The following is a 22149-nucleotide window of genomic DNA, read 5'->3' as shown; positions in this document are numbered from 1 at the left end:
TATACCGAGTCGGAAGTATGAGTCCTGTGTGATTTCCTTCCTGGCAGCCTCGATGGCGTGTTTAACAGCAAACAACGCTGATGCTGACATACAGACGGGTGGTTCGCCAGAAGCTGAAACACAAACATTACATAATACACTCAGAAGAAATCTATCCACGACTTAATCTGAGAATTGTCATCTATGAGATAACAGAGAAATTCTATCCATAACATATCCCAAAAATTGATTTCTTTGAGATACTCAGAGAAAAATGCTGGCGTGTAACCTCAAGCAGTGTTCAAGAACAACGTTTTGTTTTGTGAAACTGAAAAAGTAAAATTGTTTATATTACTATGCAGTGTTAACACAGGGTGTATTTTCATATGCTGAGAGATTTCATTACCTTTGGATCTCAGGACCCCGCGTGGGTTGGGTGCATTCTTGAGGAACTGGATACGGAAGTCGATCGGAATGTCTTTGGGCATTGGAGGTTTGTATTCCTGTACAGACAGAATAGTTTTTTGCAGGGGTTTTGACAAAATGGATCTACATCGTAGAGCCCCATTTCACCTTATTTCTTGTTTGTTTCAGCCACTATCACACATAGATGTATACTGTCCTCTGCCTTGCAATAGATTTCGTGACAACCGATGTCCTACCTACTGGCTTGTTCCTTAATCCATAATAATGTACCCGATACCCATGTGGTATTAAACTTACCCATGTTCCGTCTGTCAGGGCGGTGCCAGTTGAAGGGTCGAAGATCATCTCTTCTGTAAACCAGTAGCCCAATCCCATCACAAAACCACCTTCAAGTTGCCCCACGTCAACGTCTGGGTTCATGCTGAATCAACCAAGGACAGAACATATAAACATGTTAGATAAACGTACTGGGGAAGTCGTGTGAATGAAATACTTAACAAAACTTCAACCACGGTCATACAGTAGGTCCACTCTGTTGGTCTTACCTCTCTCCACAGTCATACAGTAGGTCCACTCTGTTGGTCTTACCTCTCTCCACAGTCATGCAGTTTGTCCACTCTGTTGGTCTTACCTCTCTCCACAGTCATACAGTAGGTCCACTCTGTTGGTCTTACCTCTCTCCACAGTCATGCAGTTTGTCCACTCTGTTGGTCTTACCTCTCTCCACAGTCATACAGTAGGTCCACTCTGTTGGTCTTACTTCTCTCCACAGTCATGCAGTAGGTCCACTCTGTTGGTCTTACCTCTTCCCACAGTCATACAGTAGGTCTACTCTGTTGGTCTTACCTCTCTCCACAGTCATACAGTAGGTCTACTCTGTTGGTATTACCTCTCTCCACAGTCATACAGTAGGTCCACTCTGTTGGTCTTACCTCTCTCCACAGTCGTACAGTAGGTCCACTCTGTTGGTCTTACTTATCCCCACAGTCATACAGTAGGTCCACTCTGTTGGTCTTACCTCTCTCCACAGTCATACAGTAGGTCCACTCTGTTGGTCTTACCTCTCTCCACAGTCATACAGTAGGTCCACTCTGTTGGTCTTACCTCTCTACACAGTCATACAGTAGGTCCACTCTGTTGGTCTTACCTCTCTCCACAGTCATACAGTAGGTCCACTCTGTTGGTCTTACCTTTCTCCACAGTCATACAGTAGGTCTACTCTGTTGGTCTTACCTCTCTCTCACAGTCATACAGTAGGTTCACTCTGTTGGTCTTACCTCTCTCCACAGTCATACAGTAGGTCCACTCTGTTGGTCTTACCCCTCCCCACAGTCATACAATAGGTCTACTCTGTTGATCTTACCCCTCTCCACAGTCATACAGTAGGTCCACTCCGTTTGTCTTACCTCTCTACACAGTCATACAGTAGGTCCACTCTGTTGGTCTTACCTTTCTCCACAGTCATACAGTAGGTCCACTCTGTTGGTCTTACCTCTCTCCACAGTCATACAGTAGGTTCACTCTGTTGGTCTTACCTCTCTCCACAATCATACAGTAGGTCCACTCTGTTGGTCTTACCTCTCACCACAGTCGTACAGTAGGTCGACTCTGTTGATCTTACCTCTTTCCACAGTCATACAGTAGGTCCACTCCGTTTGTCTTACCTCTCTCCACAGTCATACAGTAGGTCCGCTCTGTTGGATTACCTCTCTCCACAGTCATACAGTTGGTCTACTCTGTTGGTCTTACCTCTCTCCGCAGTCATACAGTAGGTCCACTCTGTTGGTCTTACCTCTCTCCACAGTCATACAGTAGGTCCACTCTGTTGATCTGGTTCTCCCCTGTCAAGATGTCCACCTCAACTTCAGTACACGTGGCACCGTAAATGTTGTAGTCACTGAAGTCCCCTGTTGGATATGTTCTGAAAATGACGACATCAATGTAAAGCGTCCACCCCGCGACTTCTTGAAATGAGAGGATATCATGCTGACGAATATGGCATTGATTGTGTCAACTTCATGGCCTTGCAACACCTGGATTCGATTTCCGACAGTTGAACAGCTCATGGAGCACTTATTGCTCAAATAGAGGCTGCTTCCTCCTGAAGGATTCTTAAAGGCACTATTTGACACCGCACTCAATAGTCCGTTTCTCTGTATAATACTAACTATCAGCCCTCAGGGAAGCTACCATATAATCTATCAAAATAATTACTTATTTAGATTACACTATTAAATTGATAAGTTCGAATGAATTTGATGAAGCCCCCTCTACCGGCCGAACATTGTTTTCTAGCGAACCCCATACAGTTATGTCCTTTGGAGGGCTCTTTATATTCTACACACAGCTTGGGATTGAAACCAGTTCGGCAAAGACCGCGTGCGACAGTTTTCGATGTACGGAGCAATTGTTTACATTCCTTATATGGCAAGTGTTCTCTGTTTGGAGCTGTTCGCCTCGAAACTTCAATTATCGATTTCAGGCAAGTCGTAAGGGATAATAAGTCTTTTATTGCATCAATAGGAAGCTAAGGTGAGTGCACATATCACAATATATACTGAGTCAAAAAAGAAACTTCACATTCTTTCTTCAGGGCACTATAAAAGAACAAGAGATGGTAAGATGGTTAAATTATTATTATTTCATTGCTGAGATCTGTGTGATGTACTCGATACACTGACAGTGCCATAATCAGTTCCATTAGGCTACACCGCCGTTCCAAAACATGGGTATATACAGAATGTCAAGTCACAAGAATAAAAATGCGAAATTTCTCAGTTCAATATCGTGTATGGCCGCCCGCGCATTCACCACTGCCAAACACCGTCTCCTCATCGACTGCCTGATGCTTGTGAACACGTGGTTGGGGATTCTGCGCCATTGCTCTTGCAAGGCAGCGCCAAGTTCCTGCAAATTCTGAGGTTGGTTCCTAAGACCACAAAGCCTTCTCCCAAGTGCATCCCAAACGTGATCTATTGGATTAAGGTCAGGGGACCTCGATGGCCAGTCCATGACGTTGATTCCAGCGTTTTGAAGGAAATTTCGTGTCAACATCGCGGTATGCGGCCGAGCATTATTAGCTGGAACTGTAGACCTGGGCCATGAGCCGCCGTGAAAGGAACGAGTTCAGGGGTGAGCACCTGGTCGCGGTAAGCAGCAGCTGTGAGGTTTCCACGGATGACCAGAAGTCGGGAACGGTTGTTCCCACAGAAAGCACCCCACACCATGCAACTTCCGCCCCCGAATCTGTCGACTTCCTGTACACAACATTAGGCATACCGTTCACGACGTCGTCTCCAGACTCTGTGCCTGCCGTCCGCGAATCTGAGGGTAAACCTAGATTCATCGCTAAAGACGACTCGATTCCAGTCTCTCTGGGTCCATCGGAGGTGACGTTTGGCCCACAGCAGACGTTGACGTTGATGGAACGGCGTCAGTATTGGCCCACGATATGGACGTCGAGAATGGAGATTGGCAGCCCGCAACCGATTTCGAATGGTCTGTGAGGACAGTCGACCTCTAAACATCTCAGCCCTGGTTCGTGTAGCCGGCAGAAATCTGTCACGTAGGTGACGTAGGACGATTTGATTTCTTCTGCTCGTGACGTCACACGTGGACGACCCGACCTTGGGCGATCAGAAGTGGTGCCAGTTGGTTGTAGACGACCTCGCAAGTCATACACAGTACGACGGTTGCATCCTATTGCTCTTGCGACGTCAATAACTGATCTTCCCGCTTGCAACATGCCAACGGCACGTTCACGTTGCACATTTGACAATCGTGGCATTTCAAGTACCCTTAGAACTGTGGTTTAAAAGTGTTTTTTCAATTCTTGAGGCCAATGCAAACACGTGCATATGAAGAAAACTTTGATGCGAAGATCACGTGATCGACTGCACGTGCAAAACCTGATTTGGCACTAACATCATTTGCACGACGAATGGATGGGTTTGAGTGGGTTTTGCTAACGTTTTCTAGAGTCGAAAGATAGGGATCCCATTTCGGATACATAGATGTATCATCAGAGAAAAATTATTCATTATTTTTCAAATTACATTTTGTGAAGTTTCTTTTTTGACTCAGTATATTTTTTGACTTAGTATATAATAGAGGCCACAATATTGTCGAAAATGAGAGAAATTGTGCCTTTAAGAAGCATTACACAGGGCACAGTCACCCAACAACCCCCGTCATCCTTATGTATTTACAATATATTATTCATCTTCGATATAAAGACTAGTTACACCACCCTGGTTAACGACACCTTATATGAAGCATCTTGGTTTGTGTCTCCAGTCGGCACCATCTTGTTGTTCTGTTTGTTTCTATAGTACCAACATCTCATTCTGCGCATTTCTATCTCAATCTGTGTCATCACGACGACAGTATCAACATCACACTCGGAGCGTCACTATTAAAACGACGTCATCAGTTAAAGTTGTTCAATTTGTTTTTTAACTAGCATTATCTTTGTATGTGAGGCATACTTACGCGCATCTGGCTGACAAGTCCACTCCTTGGGCGTAACACGTAGCTACCAGCTGTTGCCAGGTGGGGTTCGACATCTTGGCCTTGACCGGGGCCATCCGGGTCTTCAGTTGTTGACAGCACTGCACGACTCCCTTTAACAAGACATTTGCACGTTTGACACAGTACCTAATGAATTCTATGATCTCAATTTGTAACAGCGATCAGAAGGTTATCAAACAGTGAATGTACTTTTATGACGTCTAGATTGAGGTACATGACTGACTGACTGACTGAATTTGGTTTTACGCCGCTTTTAGCAATATTCCAGCAACATCACGGCAGGGGACACCAGAAATGGGCTTCACACATTGTGCCCATGTGGGGATTCGAACCCGGGTTTTCGGCGTGACAAGCCATAGCTTTAACCATTAGGCTACCCCACCGCCCCGAGGTACATGACAATGTGTACACATCCGTCTAGGTTTGTGTCACGTTCTCCATTTTGTTTGTTGTTTAATGCCACACTTCTGAACCACATTCTGAATTGTAATTGTTTGCAATATAGAAAGTCATTGCTCTAGTATATTTTATAGTCACATTGGGAACCTTGAACGATGCAGATCGTAACACAGGTACGTAAATGAGTGAGTTTAATTTTACGCCACACTTAGCAATATCCTAGCTATAAGCGGTGGTCAATAAATAATCCAAGATGGACCAAATAATCCATCAACAGCATGAGCATCGATCTAAGCAACTGGGATACGATAACATTTGTCAACCAAGTCAGCGAGCATGACCACTTGATCCCGTTAGTCGCCTCCTTCGACAAGCATGGGTTCCTGAAGACCAATTCTAACCCGGATCTTCACGGGTGTGTTCTTGTAAGGAGTAAGAGCAAGCCGCTTGCTACAGTTTCAGATACCACAGCAAAGAGAATAGTTAGTGACCGCTGCAAACTCGGTATGTGTATTCCAGATGATGAGACAATCATCTTGGTTCGATGCTTCTAAATAGAGACGTATTCAACTCTGGTACAGCTTACCAATGCGTTCACATCCGATGTGAGGCAGCCACCGGTAAAGAAGGAGTTGGAGTCGGCCAAGGTGGTCGTTGGTTTCACCTTGATCGTGTCAATAGAGATACCCAGCTCATAGGCGCATACTTGCATCATCTGCAATCAACGCATCCATATGGTAAAAAATAATCCATACAATCAAAGTATTATAAGGGTAATGCTATTTTTGAGGGCATTATCATTTGCAGAAGCCCGAGGTTTTCTATTAACTGCCCGACGAAGGAGGGCAGTTGAAAAAGACCAACGGCTTCTGCAAATGATAATGCCCTCAAAAATAGCATTGCCGTTATTATTGCTAAAATACATGGAATTTTTGTTGAAAAGAAAATGGAAACAATTTGACTGTAAGTTTACCCAAATCAACTTCTGACGGGGTTGACTGTCCGAATGCAATTACGTCATCGAACAATTCAAGTGACGTCACAACAGAAAGTGACGATATTCGACCTTGGCCTTTGACAAGACCATAGCCTGCAACATGTCAGACTATGTCAGTGTTCGGTTTTGGTCCATCAACAGCCTTAATAGTGCAATTGTTAAGGTTAGAACCAACAAGAAAGCCAATATTACCGCTATTTAAAGCGGGAATTCGGGTTGCTTTGACTTGTTTGACCCAGAATATCTGCCAGTCGAAAGCCAATTAATGTCGAATGAACAGTAAGCCCACGAACCCACTTTGACGTCACTTGACAACAGAACTCATATTGGCCCGTCGTTAAGGTTGAGCGGTCCAATATCATTTGCAGCGGCGCGCAAATTTCTGATATTTGGAGGGCCGTTTCATGATAATTCCATGTATTTTAGCTATAATATTCGAGTAAGTCACATGCAAGTCGAAGAGCCTAACCAGACGACATCCGTATTCAGGTGGCAAGTGATACTGATGTCCTATGTATTCTGACCATGAACACACAGAAGGTATCACTGTGGGTTTTTGTGTTCATCATTATATCTCTATTATGACTTAAATGCTGATATTAATACTATTAAAACATTGGCAGCCTAATGGGAATGCCCATATGATATACTGTGTTTCCAAAACTGAACAACCTTAATGTTTATTCCCTGTCCGACTTCCACACCACCGATGGCGATGGCCACGGATCCGTCCCCGTGGTAGATGGTCATGTAGACGTTGAAGATGGACTGAACGTAGTCCAGGTTCCATCGGATGGGCATCACCGCAATGCCCCTCTTCTTCCATCTGTTGGCCTGCGAATACATTTTGAGTTACAGAAAAGAATTTCACTTTCTGGAACACTTACAGTTACAGCCTCAAGGATGCAGTTTTTTCTCATATCTAAAGCGAAACCGTTATTTATACCACATAATGCTTTCAGGTCAGATTTGTGAACAGCTTTTATAAATATGTTTGAAAAGAATGAATAAGAACTGTTTGGTTACAGATCTGGGATAAGTCTTGTTGTGTTAATGCTGCCAGTCAAAGGATTCTAGAGATCTAATCTGCCCATGAACTCAATATGAAATATGAGATACATTTTAAAGCCAAATATATCATATCACCATTTGGATTAATATTCTTCCCAAAGAGTGAAGTTACACAGTTTGTGGGGGACGACTGCTCATAATATAACCCAGCATTACTTTCTGCACAACCAGTCAAAAAGGGTTTCGACCTGATTAAAGATAATGTGCATGTATCATTTACAGAAACATTCTATGTTTTCAGGTGAATATTTCTGTTGCTGTTCGGTGTTATTTTCTGAGATGGATGTTAAATTTATCAGAACAATACGCCACATAGCCATTGTGAATATCATTTTAACCTTGTACAATTAATCCAATGTCACAACAATACAACCAATGTCAAGAGTACCGTTATCCTTTAGATAAAATATATGCAACTGTTATGTATCGTGGTGATTATTATAATTGTCTTGATAGTGATTGTCAGCGGCAGCAACGATTGAAATGTTCTTAATGGAGCCGGAGCTGAAGTAGCTAGATTGCAACAGAAAACAATGACTTAGAGTTACCTCCCTTAGTTGTTTACAAAAATGGGACGGCTTGATCGTTCGAGAATATTTGTGATGAGAGAGTTTCTGGATGAGTTAACACGGGAGATTTTGGGAGTGTACATAATTAACTTCTTTTTTACTGATTTCCGGGGTAAGCTTTGCGTTTCTTAACATTAACAGAATGTATTTACACAAGAACGTAATAACATCTTGAGAAGGTTCTGGAACATTTACGATTCTAATCATCAAAGACCCTTTAGAGACAAATAAGATAACTGCTTGAACCTGGTTGAATGCTGCAATTTGCTGTTTTCTAGCCGTGACATTGGCTGACGTCTCCAGTTGAGCCACAATATCCTTGATGTTGCAGTACTTCAGAACTATTCCGTTGAAAGTTGTCTGAGGAAAAATACAAATTCTTCATGTACTTTGAACAGTTTCAATTGAAAATATATTTTCCCAAACATTTCGCTAAGACCATGCCGATTTATTGTTCGAGCCGTTGTAGCAATGCAAGTGCATGTTCAGTTGGTGGGATAATTTGTTTGTTGTTTGTTCACCCAGCAATAGCCCTGCAGCATGGAGGTGATCTGTAAATAATCGAGCCTGGGCCAGACAATTCAGTGATCGACAGCAGGAGTATCGACCTACGCAATTAAGGTGCGATGACATGTCGACCAGGTCTGCGAGCCGGTTGGGATGAAATGTTTGGCACTAGCTCACCTGGCCTTTGTTGAACAGGTTGAGTTTCCTGAACACCAGCGGATCCATGTTCAATTCTTTGGCGGCGTGATCCATCATCGTCTCCATGATGAAGATGGTTGGACAGGATGCTGGGAGACAATATGACATGTTAGCTGTACTGCTGAATGTGACGTCAAAGAAACACACACTCGTGATATAATCAGAACTGTACAATCGACTCTGCTTTTAGATATTTCCTATGAACGTGACAGGGTTTCGTCGTTTCTGTTTACGAGGCACATGGATTGCAATTAATGTGGACAGATTGTACGATTGGCAAGGATTCAAAGCTTACATATAGTGGTTATTATAAGAATGGTCGACAGAATTACAACATCCATGACGCTAGTATATTTAGAATACATGAAGATTTTCATTGTAAAGTCTTGAGAAAGATTGCTGAAGCAATGCCGCACGATGTGAGTCTTTCAAAACTCCCGTCTTAACATTTAAAACAGTGTACCCAAATGATGAATGCTGTGGCCTTTCAAGATCACTGCCGTAGTAATAAGAGCCTAAACATGTGTTACGTTTGTCTCAAGCATTCCTAATAATGTCCCATAACTCGAATAAGATCGATAATCGGAAATATCGTTTATGGAAAAGATGATTAATAATTATCGATATAAAATATGTTATCGAAAATATCGTATATTAACTTCTGTTGATAAAAGAATTTTTAAATTTACTAATACAATATACAAGCTTATAATTAGTTCCTTATTCATGGGCTGCTTTCGAAATATATTCATTTAGTTAGTTAATAATCCATGCATAAACATGCCACAACTCACCAGTGATGAGAATTATATTCCTTTCTTTCAGACGCTTTTAGCATTTCAGCTCAGAGTTACTTTCCCGATATTTATCGATTATCAATCTCTATGATTTATATCGATAGCCAGCTCTAGCGCGAATCGATCAGATTCTTGTATTCCTAATTGGATTACCTGGCCCTCTGCAGTATGTGTTGGCAGGGAGATTTGTCTTCAGGGCAACTGGCTTGTAGTCCCATGCTGGACAGTAGTAGGCTGAAAAGATTGGATACATGTGTGACAATACGAAGTACATAGTTGCATTCACCTGAAATGAGTTGGATATATTTTATGAATAACAACGTCCCTTTTATTCTTTTTACGACGTTTCAGAGCTACTGATGAAGGAGCAAAATCGAGCTCTGAAATGTCGTTTAAAGAATAAAAAAGAAGTTGTTATCCACAAAAAGTGTCATGAATCAATGTTCGTCCAATTTCTTAATGCCTTTCAACAACTTCAGAAATGATTTACCGTAAATGTGGCGGAGACCAGATGTTGAGCACAGTAACAATTACTACTGAGATATTCCAAAAAGTGTTCATCATTAAACTTTCCTCGTACTATTAAGGTACAAAAATACATCGAGTGACCAACAGAGACCATAAAGTTCCAAAATATAGAATTATCGTAAAACATTAACGTGTATGTTTTCTTCTACCACTGACATTTCACAATTGAGTGACATTATTTCTTAAAAGGATTAAGACGCTTATGTATCACCATTGTCAACAAATGGGGGATTTCCTGAAAGGTAACAGTCATTGGGTGATATTCCACAGTCAACATTGGCCGTCAGCTGGATCCCATTTAGTTTCCCATCATTGTTGACCCCGATCTGTTATAGAGAAACATTGCTGTAAACATTGCAAATTGAGATAAGACATTGCTGCAAGTAGGGCTGGCTATCGATACATATCATAAAGATCGATAATCGTTCACTAAATATTGATCGATAATCGATAAATATCGGAGACGTAACTTTGGGTAAATATGTCTGAAAGAAATGAATGCTTTTCACATCACCGGTGAGTGGCGTCATGTTTTGAATGGATTATTAACAAAACAGCATCGTTAACATCAGCAGCGAATAAAATCCGAAATTTGTATTTTGTGTCAGAAAATTAAAATCTTTTCTGTCATCAAAGTTAATGTACTATATTATCGATAACACAATGTTCATAAACGTTTTACACGTGTACACGTTAACATGTCTTGCCAAACGGGGTATCACAGATCAGTCCACCCGTGGCGGCGGTATGTAAATAATCGAGTCTGGACCACTCAATCCAGTGATCAACAGCATGAGCATCGATATACGCAATTGAGATACGATGACGTGTGTCAACCAAGTCAGGGAGTCTGACCGCCCGATCCCGTCAGTTGGCTCTTACGACAAGCATGGGTTGCTGAAGACCAATTCTTAAACGCATCTTCACGGGTTCAGAGAAATGCACAAATGTAAGAGAATGTAACGTTAGTTTGTCCCTTACTGTGTAATTCGCCAGGTAGGGATAACGTTTCCCTACAGTCTTCATGGTGGTGTGGAAGTTCATCGCCAGCCGGACAGGTCTGAAAAATGCAGTCACAACTGTGTTCAACAAAGTCATTAAAAGTGAAGGACACGACTGAATCTTTTGTCTCAGTCATTAACTATTAACCCACAAACTCATTCATTTATTCAATTCGCGTGTTACATCAATGGGTGATAGAGCATTCTCTGCTCAGCTCCTCTATAGTAGAAGGAACCTCTTCCTACAAGAACTTTCTGACGAACCTCATTTTAAGACTCTTTTAAGACACACCCCTTAAAGCAAGCCTTTGACTAGCTATTCTAATCTCACTGAATGACTTTTCTTATATCTTCTGCACACAGCGCCACTGAGCAACCTCTATGGATGGAAGTTAGGCGCTACAGAAATATAATATTATTATATTATTATTATTACATCTCAGTTGCACACTCGCACACACGTACGCAAATATACTAATATACATATTAACTTAGATACTAGAAAAGCAACCTTCACTGGTAATTCACTTAGTCGTGAATTCAACCCACCTTCTCATCACATGTGTGGCGAGAGCTGCGGCACAAGCTGGTATGTTGGCACGAGTTATCCTCCCTCCAAAGGCTCCTCCAATACGTTTGACCTTGACACTTACACTTTGAAATACAATGAGACAAATCGGAACATCAGAATGCTTAAAGCGCATTTACAGTTGAACAAATAAGCAAGCATTCGGGTTTTATTGACGTCCACACTTTCTCAAGATGTTTGGACACGGGTAACACCCTTTGTAAAAGACGTTTAAAAGTATGTCTAAGAGTTTTTAGCAATTAAACTGCCAAGTGCCAAGGAGAAGTATTCGATCCCAACTTTCTGCCTACATGTATGCCTATGTTAGTGCCAATTCTTATGTTCGAGAGACAGTTGAATCAACTGGAACCCCGTTACGAGGATCGTAACGCTGAGGTGATCGTTAATCTGAGGACCCGCCCATGCTGTTGATCTCTGGATTGTCTGGTCCAGACTGAAGTATTTACAGACCGCCACCATATAGCTGGAATATTGCCGAGTGCAGCGTTAAACAACAACCAACCAACCAACCAAGCTTATGGCTCGAACCAACTCTTATGGTCAGAAAGACAGGGTGCAATGACACAGAACTAACAGGAACCCCGTTCCAGAAATGGATCTTTGGGCTGAGGTGATCGTCCCTCTCTAAGCTTTGTGGAACGGCGCCCTGGTTGACTGTAGGCTACTGGACATTGGGTCCGGTGTTGATTATAGTCACTGGTTGTTTAATCAAGACTCCAGCACGTACAGACTATCTTTGTATTACTGGTTTATTTATCACCGCAAAGAACACCAACAAGAAGCATAACTAGTTACCTGCTTTCCTTGATATTGAGGAGTCTGGCTACGGCCTCCTGTACACTGTCGGACCACTGCGTGGAACACTGAAGGTGGACCCCACCCCATCCTCGTCTGGGTAGCACACACAGATCTAGGATGACATAATAATAGAAGAGCGCTCGGCCAATCAGAAAGCGACATTTATGTGTGAGGTAAGATAAGTAGTTTTACATCTTGTACCATGCAAGGGTATGGTGTATGTAACACAGTGTACTATGTATAGTCTATACCAGCAATGCAAGGGTATGTTTGACGTAAAAAAGAGTAATATGTATACATGTACTTGGTTCACGCATGTCATCCTATCCATCGTGGTTCGTTCCTCGTGATGTTGATCACTGGATTGTCTGGTCCAGACTCGATTATATACATACCGCCGCCATATAGCTCGAATATTGCTGAGTGTGGCGTTTAACAACAAACAAACAACAACACATATGCAATCATTTCGAAGTGATATTCGTGCTAATGTGAATTCTACATATATGACTGACCTGCGCTTCCAGTTGAAAGTGGGCCTGATGTTTTATCTTGACGGTGCCAGTAATCGTTTTGTCCGATCCGGCAATTGCAGCTGCAAAGACAATATATTGTTTGTATCAATAGTAATATCAGGAGGTGCCCGGGTTCTCCACCGGGAGCACAGCCCTTCTCACACTCTGGGTAATGCAGAGGGCTGCAGTGTCGGGGAGCCTTCATATTCTCCGGAAAGTTCTTGGTGAGTTCGACTGGGCAGCGTTTCCTGGGAGAAGTCCCATTCGCTGTCTAGGCTGCGTGTAGAGGGGCGAGGGCCCTGAGCTGACGATGAGCCTTACCAGCCAGGGTCATCCGAACCCTCTCTGCTGCATTTTCTTCTTAATCTGTAAAATATTTCTATGGCTTCCATCCATCCAGGTTGCTCAGTGGCGCTGTGTACAGAAGATATAAGCAAAAGTCATAGTTAACCGAAATATTTAAGTGACTCGCATCCTTAAACCAGTGAACCAATACTAGTGGGCACTTTAAATATAAACTTTATTCATAACTAGGTATATTCTCACAACTACAAAATAATTAGTTACCTGCAGCATCACCAACTTTTATCTCCTTGGCAACATTTGGAAATATGGATTTCTTCTGAATAGCATCTTCCACTGTAATGATGGGAGGCTGGACGTTCTTGTAGGTAACCTTCACCATGCTGGCTGCTGTGTCTGCTGATAGCTTGTCAACTGAAAATACATAAAGTACGGTGCCGTTTGATCGATGCTCATGTCGTTGACCACTGGGTTGTCTGGTCCAGACTCGATTATTTACAGACCGCCGCCATATAGCTGGAGTATTGTTGAGTGCGGCGTTAAACAACAAACCAACCAACCAGCCAACCAACCAACCAACCAAGATGACAGCTAAATTACGATATAGTACATTACTTATTCCTGCCAACTCTACCTGCCACGATGAGGCCGATTGGCTGTCCACTGTACTCCACCCGTCCACTGCAGAAAAGCTGGTAAACAAGAAAGAAATGATGTTTAACAGTTGTCATTAATTCCCCAATACAATCGTTATCATTCAGACACACACTGGACAACTATTGCCACGCTCTGAGCAGTCTGGCACTCTCAAGACAAGTCAAAACATTGATTACACGGCACTCTCTAAACTGGTCCAACGTATGTGCATTGAACTTCATATATGACGAAAACGGATATGACGTTTCCTTATTACAAACAATTCCATTCTTTATATACCTAAATGGGATATTCTTACTGGAACAAAGTATATTTTTCGCTTTATAAGTAGTACTAAATATATTAATTTATATGACGAAATCGGACATGGTGTTTCTTATAAGAAAAAACAAATTCACATTCCATACCTGTAGTTAAAAATGCAAATATTATAAATGTAAACTTTATGTCGACAACTACATTTGGTTTCAAATAATAGTTTTGAAGGTTTCTATGTCTATTAATCGGAAAAATATAGTCGCCATCAGCGTGGTGTCGTTAATCACATGTCCATCCATTCCGGCTTGTCAACTAAACAGTTTGAAACGTAAAATAACTCTTCCAAAGATATAAAAAACAATAAAAGATGCGCGCTGTACATCTGGAGTTCGGTTGTGTGAATGATATACTGAGGGAAACAAAAAAGGGAACACCACTTCATGGCAGTGTTCCTTTATGTATTCTCAGGTTTCCTCACAACGTTACTCAAAGCTGGTGATGTAAACTGGAAAATATTATAGGAACACTTGAATTTACCTGTGTTCCTTTATTTGTTTCTCTCAGTATATGTAACAACTCGACAGAGGGTGGAATCTAATTGACACAGTTTTGCCAAGAAACATAAAGAAACTGAGTTAACGCAGGGATAATCTACACCGTTACAACCAGTCCCCTGGTTAACGGTATCTACTGTACATATTGCTCTTGTCAGTACCTCCTCCACTGAAGCCGCTGCTTCCCTGAAGTTGTTCAGTCCTCCGGTTGGTATATCTGCTACAGATACATACTTCAGCACTCCTGGGTAGCTCTGTGGCAACAAAGATATAATGATGAAATACCAGACCACAGACATTAGAAAGTACCTTTCCTTATTTTCTGGATCCATGTACCGCTATGGTTATTGACCCATAAACCTGTGACCTTTGGTGCTGTGTGGTCCTGTCCTGAGCTCAGGTGGTCAATAATCAGTTGAAGTTAAGCAACGTTGGACGCGGAGACTTCTTGGATGGGTGACCGTGTTTGGCAGCTTGACTCCTGAGAGTTTCTAGGACTTCAGTCCTGTCCCACAACGAAGCACAAGCGATACACGTGGTCTCACCTTAGGGAAGTGAGTTTGTTCAAAATTGCATCTGTTCACCCAGCAGATAATGGGTATCCGATGGGATAAGTCATGTGTCTATTAACCTTCTAGAGGCTCACAGGCAGCTTAGATTATCTCGGGTAATAATAATAAGATTGTATGTTAGCGCTTTGAGCAGGATATGAAGCCTGGGAAGGCGCGTTATGAATATTCTACATTATTCTACATTGAAAACAGCGGAGAGTGGTATCATCTGTCACGACAGGATCCGCTCATTCCTGATTTAACAGAGTGGGGTTTAGCATAAATGGTACAGTGTATTACTGACACCATGTTGAACACATGTACATTAAAAGCTTACATACATGAAGCAAGAATAGTATTCAAAGCGGAGTATTATTCATCTTCATTGTGGGGCAGTGGTTTAGCGTAGTGGTTTAAGCGTTCGCTCGTCACCCCGAAGGCCCGGGTTCTATTCCAAATATGGGTACAATGTGTGAAGCCCATTTCTGGTGTCCCCCGCCGTGATATTGCCGGAATATTGCTGAGTGCGGCGTAAAGCTAAACTCACTCACTCACTCGCTCACTCACCATGGCCACAGAGGTGTCGACGGTGTCGATGTCGGCGTTGCCAACGCTGCTGATGACGAATGCTGCACACACTTCATTTGGAACTGGAGGAATGTCACCAACGTACTGGACCCGCCCTGAAGTCTGAAACATTATACATCACAAAGGTGAAATGGATGACTGACTGACTGAGTTTGGTTTTACGTCGCATTTAGCAATATTCCAGCAACATCACGGCGGGGTACACCAGAAATGGGCTTCACACATTGTACCCATGTGGGGATTCGAACCTAGGTCTTCGGCGTGACGAGCCAACGCTTTAACCACTAGGCTACCCCACCGCCCCGGTGAAATGGATGAGACAAGGAGATGACATGTCTCATTTCTTTTTATTTGACATAAAGATGCACTAATCGTTTCATTGACTTTGGATGACTGCACAAAACAGAACCAGATTCTGAATTGTAATTTTTTTGTAACACAGAAACACACCATGTTGCCATTTTAAGTTCATAATGTCACACATTTTCGACAATACTTTGGCCTTTATCATATATTGGGGCATATGAACTCACTTTAGCTTCATATTGATGCAATGAAAGACGTATTATCAATTAGACTTGCCTGAAATCGATAATTGAAACATCGAGGTGAACAGCTTCCAAACAGAGAACACTTGCCATATATGGAATGCAAACAATTGCTCTGTACATCGAAAACTGTTGCACGCGGTGTTGTCGGTGTTTTCCGAACTATACAGTTTCAATCACTAAGTTGTGCGTAGAATATTCGTAAAGAACGCTCCAAGGGACATAACTCTATGGGTTCGCTTGACATACTGTTCGGCCGGTAGAGGGCACGAGAGTCGATTTAATACAACCTTGCATTAATTCCTTCGAATTTTTTAATTTAATATAGTAATCTAAATACGTCATTTATAAAAAAATAAAATATTTGGTAGCTTCCCTGAATACTGATAGTTAATGTAATTGAGAGAAATGCATAATTTATTTTGTAAAGAAGTTTGGTGTGATATAGTGCCATTAATTATATGTAGTCATACTGAAAACGTGCAGTGGACGTCTATTAAACTGGTTGAAAATACCAACCTGTAACACTGCATCAGCCTTTACCATTGGTTGAGTCAGGGGATATTCGTCTTTACGACTGTCATAGGTCTGAGTGCCTGAAGACACAGGCCGTATCAAGTTGGTGCCTCCACTCTGGAATCTTGCCGCTGCTTTCTCACCACACATGCCGAGCACACACTGAAGAATAGAAGGGGATAAGGTTTTTGTACATAGTACAATAATCGAGTCCCGTTACGCATGCATGACATTTGGTGTTTCTAACACATTAAGAGGACAAAGTGTGCTTGAGGTGCTGTGAAACTCTGTGTAATAAACTGAAATATTGTCCAAGGTCTCGTTACTCATTCTAGGTCACCGACCAAGCCCCACTTGCCAGTAAGTGGTATATTCTCAGGAAAATTAATTTTGTTCTGATTTTCGAAGAAGCCAAATGTAAGACAGTTAATGTGCGATTGTACATTGTTTGGCATCTTAGAGGGAACATGGGTTGGATACTTCCAAGGGAGCTGAGAATATATAATTATGACTAACAATGTAATGGGCGATTATGACGTGAAATTGAAATTGTAATGAAAAGTCGGATATGTATTTGGATATGAATATGAATATATATTTACATACATCAACGTATCAGATACCTAAAATCGGTATAAAAGTAGTGATGATATCAGATGTTCGCGAAAATGTGAGCGCATACTGCACCACCGTTGGCTTGCGTTACACAATTATTTAAAGACAAGTCAATCGTCCACCTGACCTAAAGTTGAAATAAATGGTTACTTTTGTCCAGAGCCTGTTCACCCGATTAACAATTGGGCCTGATTTTACGACATACATAAGGTGACCTGATCTTGAAACTCCAACTTAAAAAAAATGTTGAAATTATATTAGTCATTGAGTGAGTGAGTTTAATTTTACGACGCACTCAGCAATATTCCAGCTATATTGCGGCTGTCTGTACACATAATCAAGTTTGGACCAGACAATCCAGTGATCAACAGCATGAGCATCGATCTGCGCAATTGGGAACCGATGACATGTGTCAACCAAGTCAGCGAGCCTGACCACCCAATCCCGTTAGTCGCCTCTTACGACAAGCATAGATTACTGAAGATCAATTCTAACCCTGATCTTTACGAGTCTGTAGTAGTCAACAATAATGATATTTACAGTGACTGAATAATGTCTGCTGAGATTGTTATCAGTATCAAGTCGCTATGTGTAACACATACAGATACCCCAACAGACATATTGCCAAGCATCTAGATAAGTGTAGTACAGAGACAGCGGCGACAGATACGATTATATATATTGACTGACCTTGTAGAAGTGAGAGACAGACTACTGTCAACAGCAATATTTGCAGCATTATACACTGAATGTGTAAGCTCGAATGAGTAACCGTGTTTGGCAGCTTGACTCCTGGGAGTTTTTTAGGACTTCAGTCCTGCCCTACAACGAAGCAAGTGTGAGACATGTGGTCTCACCTTAGGCAAGTGAGTTTGTTCAAACTTGCCTCACCCAGAAGAAAACGGGTACTCGGTGGGATAAAGCCATGTGACTATAACCTTCTAGTGCCTAAAAGGTAGCTTGGGTTATCTTGGGTAGTAATGAACTCTCTATTTGTATGCCCTTTGAACATGAACGTGTATAACTAGCGCTGCAGAAGCGCTACAGGAGTACACATTATGATATTATTATTTGTTGACATTTTTATCAATATGACATTAGTATGTGAGACACATGCAGACATCTCCGAGGACATGACGTCTAACTTCGAGATAGATGAGCATCGAAACAACAGCGACAAACACAATGGTACGACTGTGTACAGTACAACCAGAAATTATTGAGAATTTAAAGATGGTAAATGTTTTATTTTTTTCACTCATTACTCACGTATTAAATGTGAATATTAGCAGAACATAACTCCAGATTCAAAGACAGGTGAACAGTTAGTATTTTGTCAAGTCACCATGGGCAGCAATGCAGGCTTCAATGAGGCGGGGCATACTACTGATCAAAGAAGTGAGAAAGTCGTGGTCCATGCTGTCCCAATATCGGACCACCTCTTCTTTCATTTCAGCAATATTTGTCAGATTTTTCTTATTGACACTTTCCTTCATATGTCCCCAATCATTCTCTATTGGATTTAGGTCAGGGCTATGGCTTGGTCAATCTAATAATGTCATATTTTGGGTCCGAAACCAGGCCTGTGAATGCTTTGAACGATGTTTTGGGTCGTTGTCCTGCTGGAAAATCCAACAATTTCCATAGAACACGTGAGCAGATGGAAGTAAATGTCCCTCGAGAATATCTGTGTACCGCTCACTGTTCATATTCCCTTCAAATACACAGAGGGGCGTTGCGCCTAACACAGATATGCCACCCCACACGTTAAATTTCGGACTGTACTTTCGGCGCTGATACAAAAGATTTTCAGTTTGTTTGGTCCAGAATTTCAGTGTATTAGGAAACAGCCACACAGAACTTTCATCTGAGAAAATCACATTGTCCAAGTTAAAATTTCTATGCTGTAAGCACCAGTTCAACCTTCGCTCCTTTTGTTCAGGTTTCATGATCGGTGATGGAATTCCTCGACTTTTCTGCCAACCCATTGCATGCAGCTCAGTTCTAATTGTCTCCTTACTGACAGCCACAGTTTCTCTATCAATCATATCCAGCCTTAAGTTTTCTAAACTCCTTCGTTTGTTTTTAGAAACAAGAATACCAAGCCGCCTCCTGTCACCGACAGTCAATTTTCTGGGCCTACCTGCGCCTCCCTGGTGCTCAATGCCATATCCATTTGCAATATTTTTCAAAACACGATAAACAGTGGACAAAGGGATGCCTGTTCTACTTGAAATCACTTTAACTGATCTGATGTCCTTGTTATAATACTCTAAAATCAACTTCCTCTTCTCTAAATCATCCATACTGAGGATCACTGAAAATGTCGTCTGCTAGCAAGTAAACAAAGGGGGGATAACTCTTCACAAACTAATGAAAAAAGGATTAACGGAATGAAAACCAAGCACTTGATGGCTGGTCAAGGTTGTTTATACTAGAAATCCAATTTAACATATTCCTAAAATTCTCAATAATTTCTGGTCATACTATATATCGACTGACCTTGTAGAACAGAGAGATGGCTAGGTTCTTTCTGTAGGCTGTACTCGATAACCCAGCTGTAGCGTCTGGGATCAACTCGGAGGAAAGACGGGCTAGTGCGGCTAAAAGTTAAATAGGTTGGATCAAGATCACGTGTGCCTGCACCATTCTTCAAAACAATAAAAGTACGATTTACAACCACTGACACAGGTTGGATGTGAGTAATTCATTCTGCCAACAATGTGAACACTTTTACAGCTCTGAAACAGCGTATACACCCTTAACATGACATCTACCCAATTCTTCGCATTCACGAATTTGTTTATAGATTTGACACTATTCACAGCAACGTAGAGACTTACGACGGTCAATGTTAACCAGCTATTCTGTGGTGTACCTTCCATTATGAGAAGCCATTTTATCCATTCGATCCACACAAAATTACCGACCACCACTAAATGTATCTCCTCGGGCCCTATATGTTAGACTGAGTGAGAGAGTGAGTTGAGTGTTTCTCCGCTTTTAGCAATATTGCAGTAATATCTCGGCGGGGGACACCAGAAATAGGCTTTATACATTCTACGCATGAGGGGAATCGAACCCAGGTCTTCGGCGTGACGAGCGAACGCTTTAACCACTAAGCTACCCCATCGCCCCCTTTTCTCTTAATGATCACAGCTCCGATACCACATACAGGAACTATGTACATTTGAATGTAAATCAAGGTATACATCTTACTTTTAAGAATTGAAGCATTCCCCAATTGTTTGCCCTGCAGAAACGTCTCGGTCTTGCTGGCGTGTACCTGGAAAATAGCAACAATAGTTACAGTTAACAATATACACAATGTCAGAGGGATGAACTGAAAATTTACAAACACTTTAAGCGCAAAATTTAAGCTGGATATATGATTTGTATGACAGCTTTGGAAAGCGTGAATGTTATATCGTGTATGAGAATTAGTAATACACGTATTTAATTCAGGCAAAAAGGTAACAAAGTCATGTTATCCTTAAATGGCATTTCTGAAAATATTACTTAAATATAAAAATTATAGTAAATATTGGATGGCAAAATCTCTTGTTTTATCAGAAATTCTTATTACGCAAATCCTCTATAGCCAGTATTGAAGATGTACGTTGAACGTTGGTAAATCTACCTGTAATAACATGGCTCTTGGTGATTGTGGCAGACTTCCTCTACAAATTACTTATATGACTAAAGTTATTAAATACTGGTGTCACCTATTGTATATGCCTTATGATAGACTGCCAAAACATTGTTATATTATGCTCAAGTCCTTAGATGATGTTGGCCGCACTACTTGGGCAACTTGTGTCAAAAATATTTTATTTAAGTATGGTTTTGGCTATGCATGGATCAATCAGGATGTTGGCAATGTTGATTATTTCTTATCCTTCTTTAAGCAGAGACTTTCGGATAATCTTAAACAATGTTGGTCCACTTCAATTCAAAATGCTAATAAGTGTTTTCATTACTCCCAATTTAAGACATTTTTAAATGTGGAAAGGTATTTAAATTCTGATATTCCTTAGATCTGCACTCTCTAAATTTAGATGTGGAAATTTTAATTTAGCTGTTGAAACTGGGAGATACAATAAAGTTAATTACAACGAGAGACTATGTCTATTTTGTAAATTGGATGACAAAAATGTTATTGAAGATGAATTCCATGTACTCCTTAAGTGTGAACGTTTTTCTGATTTAAGGTTAAAATATATTCAGAAATATTTTACTGATTTTGATCCAAATGCCAATTTTATTAACATGATGAAAACACATAATGATTGTATCATAAGAGATGTCAGTATTTTTCTGTGTCATGTACTTCAGCGCATTAGAAATGTTCCTCTTACACAGCATGTGCACTAAACTATCTTTATCATATGCAAATGACTGTATGATGGGCCTGTGGCCTTTTACTGAATAAACTTGTCTGTCTGTCTGTCTGTCTATAGCCAGTATTGAAGATGTACGTTGAAAGTTGGAGAAATGTATTTATATTACCTTAAACTGTTTGATTAAAGTATGAAAGCATAAAGTATGAAATGATAAGCTACATACTCAAATCGTCATTTCTCATGAACACAATCAAGGAATTTGTTTTGTCCTGGTATATTTTGTTTATAGTACATTTCTTTTGTATTCACTTG

General features: G+C 41.2%; 1 protein-coding gene across 1 annotated transcript in view; it reads right to left on the bottom strand.

Annotated features, from left to right (window-relative positions):
* LOC124268795 (xanthine dehydrogenase-like) overlaps positions 1–22149 on the bottom strand; it is a 72613-nt gene that overhangs the window by 310 nt on the left and 50154 nt on the right. Inside the window, exons 32-34 of the mRNA XM_046703818.1 lie at positions 703–826; positions 386–482; positions 6–113 (exon numbers count right to left, since the gene is read on the bottom strand). Of these exons, the coding sequence (XP_046559774.1) occupies positions 6–113; positions 386–482; positions 703–826 (329 nt within the window). The remainder of the gene's footprint in view (positions 1–5; positions 114–385; positions 483–702; positions 827–22149) is intronic.

Source organism: Haliotis rubra, unplaced genomic scaffold (genome assembly GCF_003918875.1).
Source record: "Haliotis rubra isolate DU_JTF1 unplaced genomic scaffold, ASM391887v1 Scf14, whole genome shotgun sequence".
In the NCBI taxonomy this organism is placed as follows: domain Eukaryota; kingdom Metazoa; phylum Mollusca; class Gastropoda; order Lepetellida; family Haliotidae; genus Haliotis; species Haliotis rubra.
The sequence above is the reverse complement of the archived record's forward strand: the minus strand, read 5'-3'. Positions and strand labels throughout refer to the sequence as shown.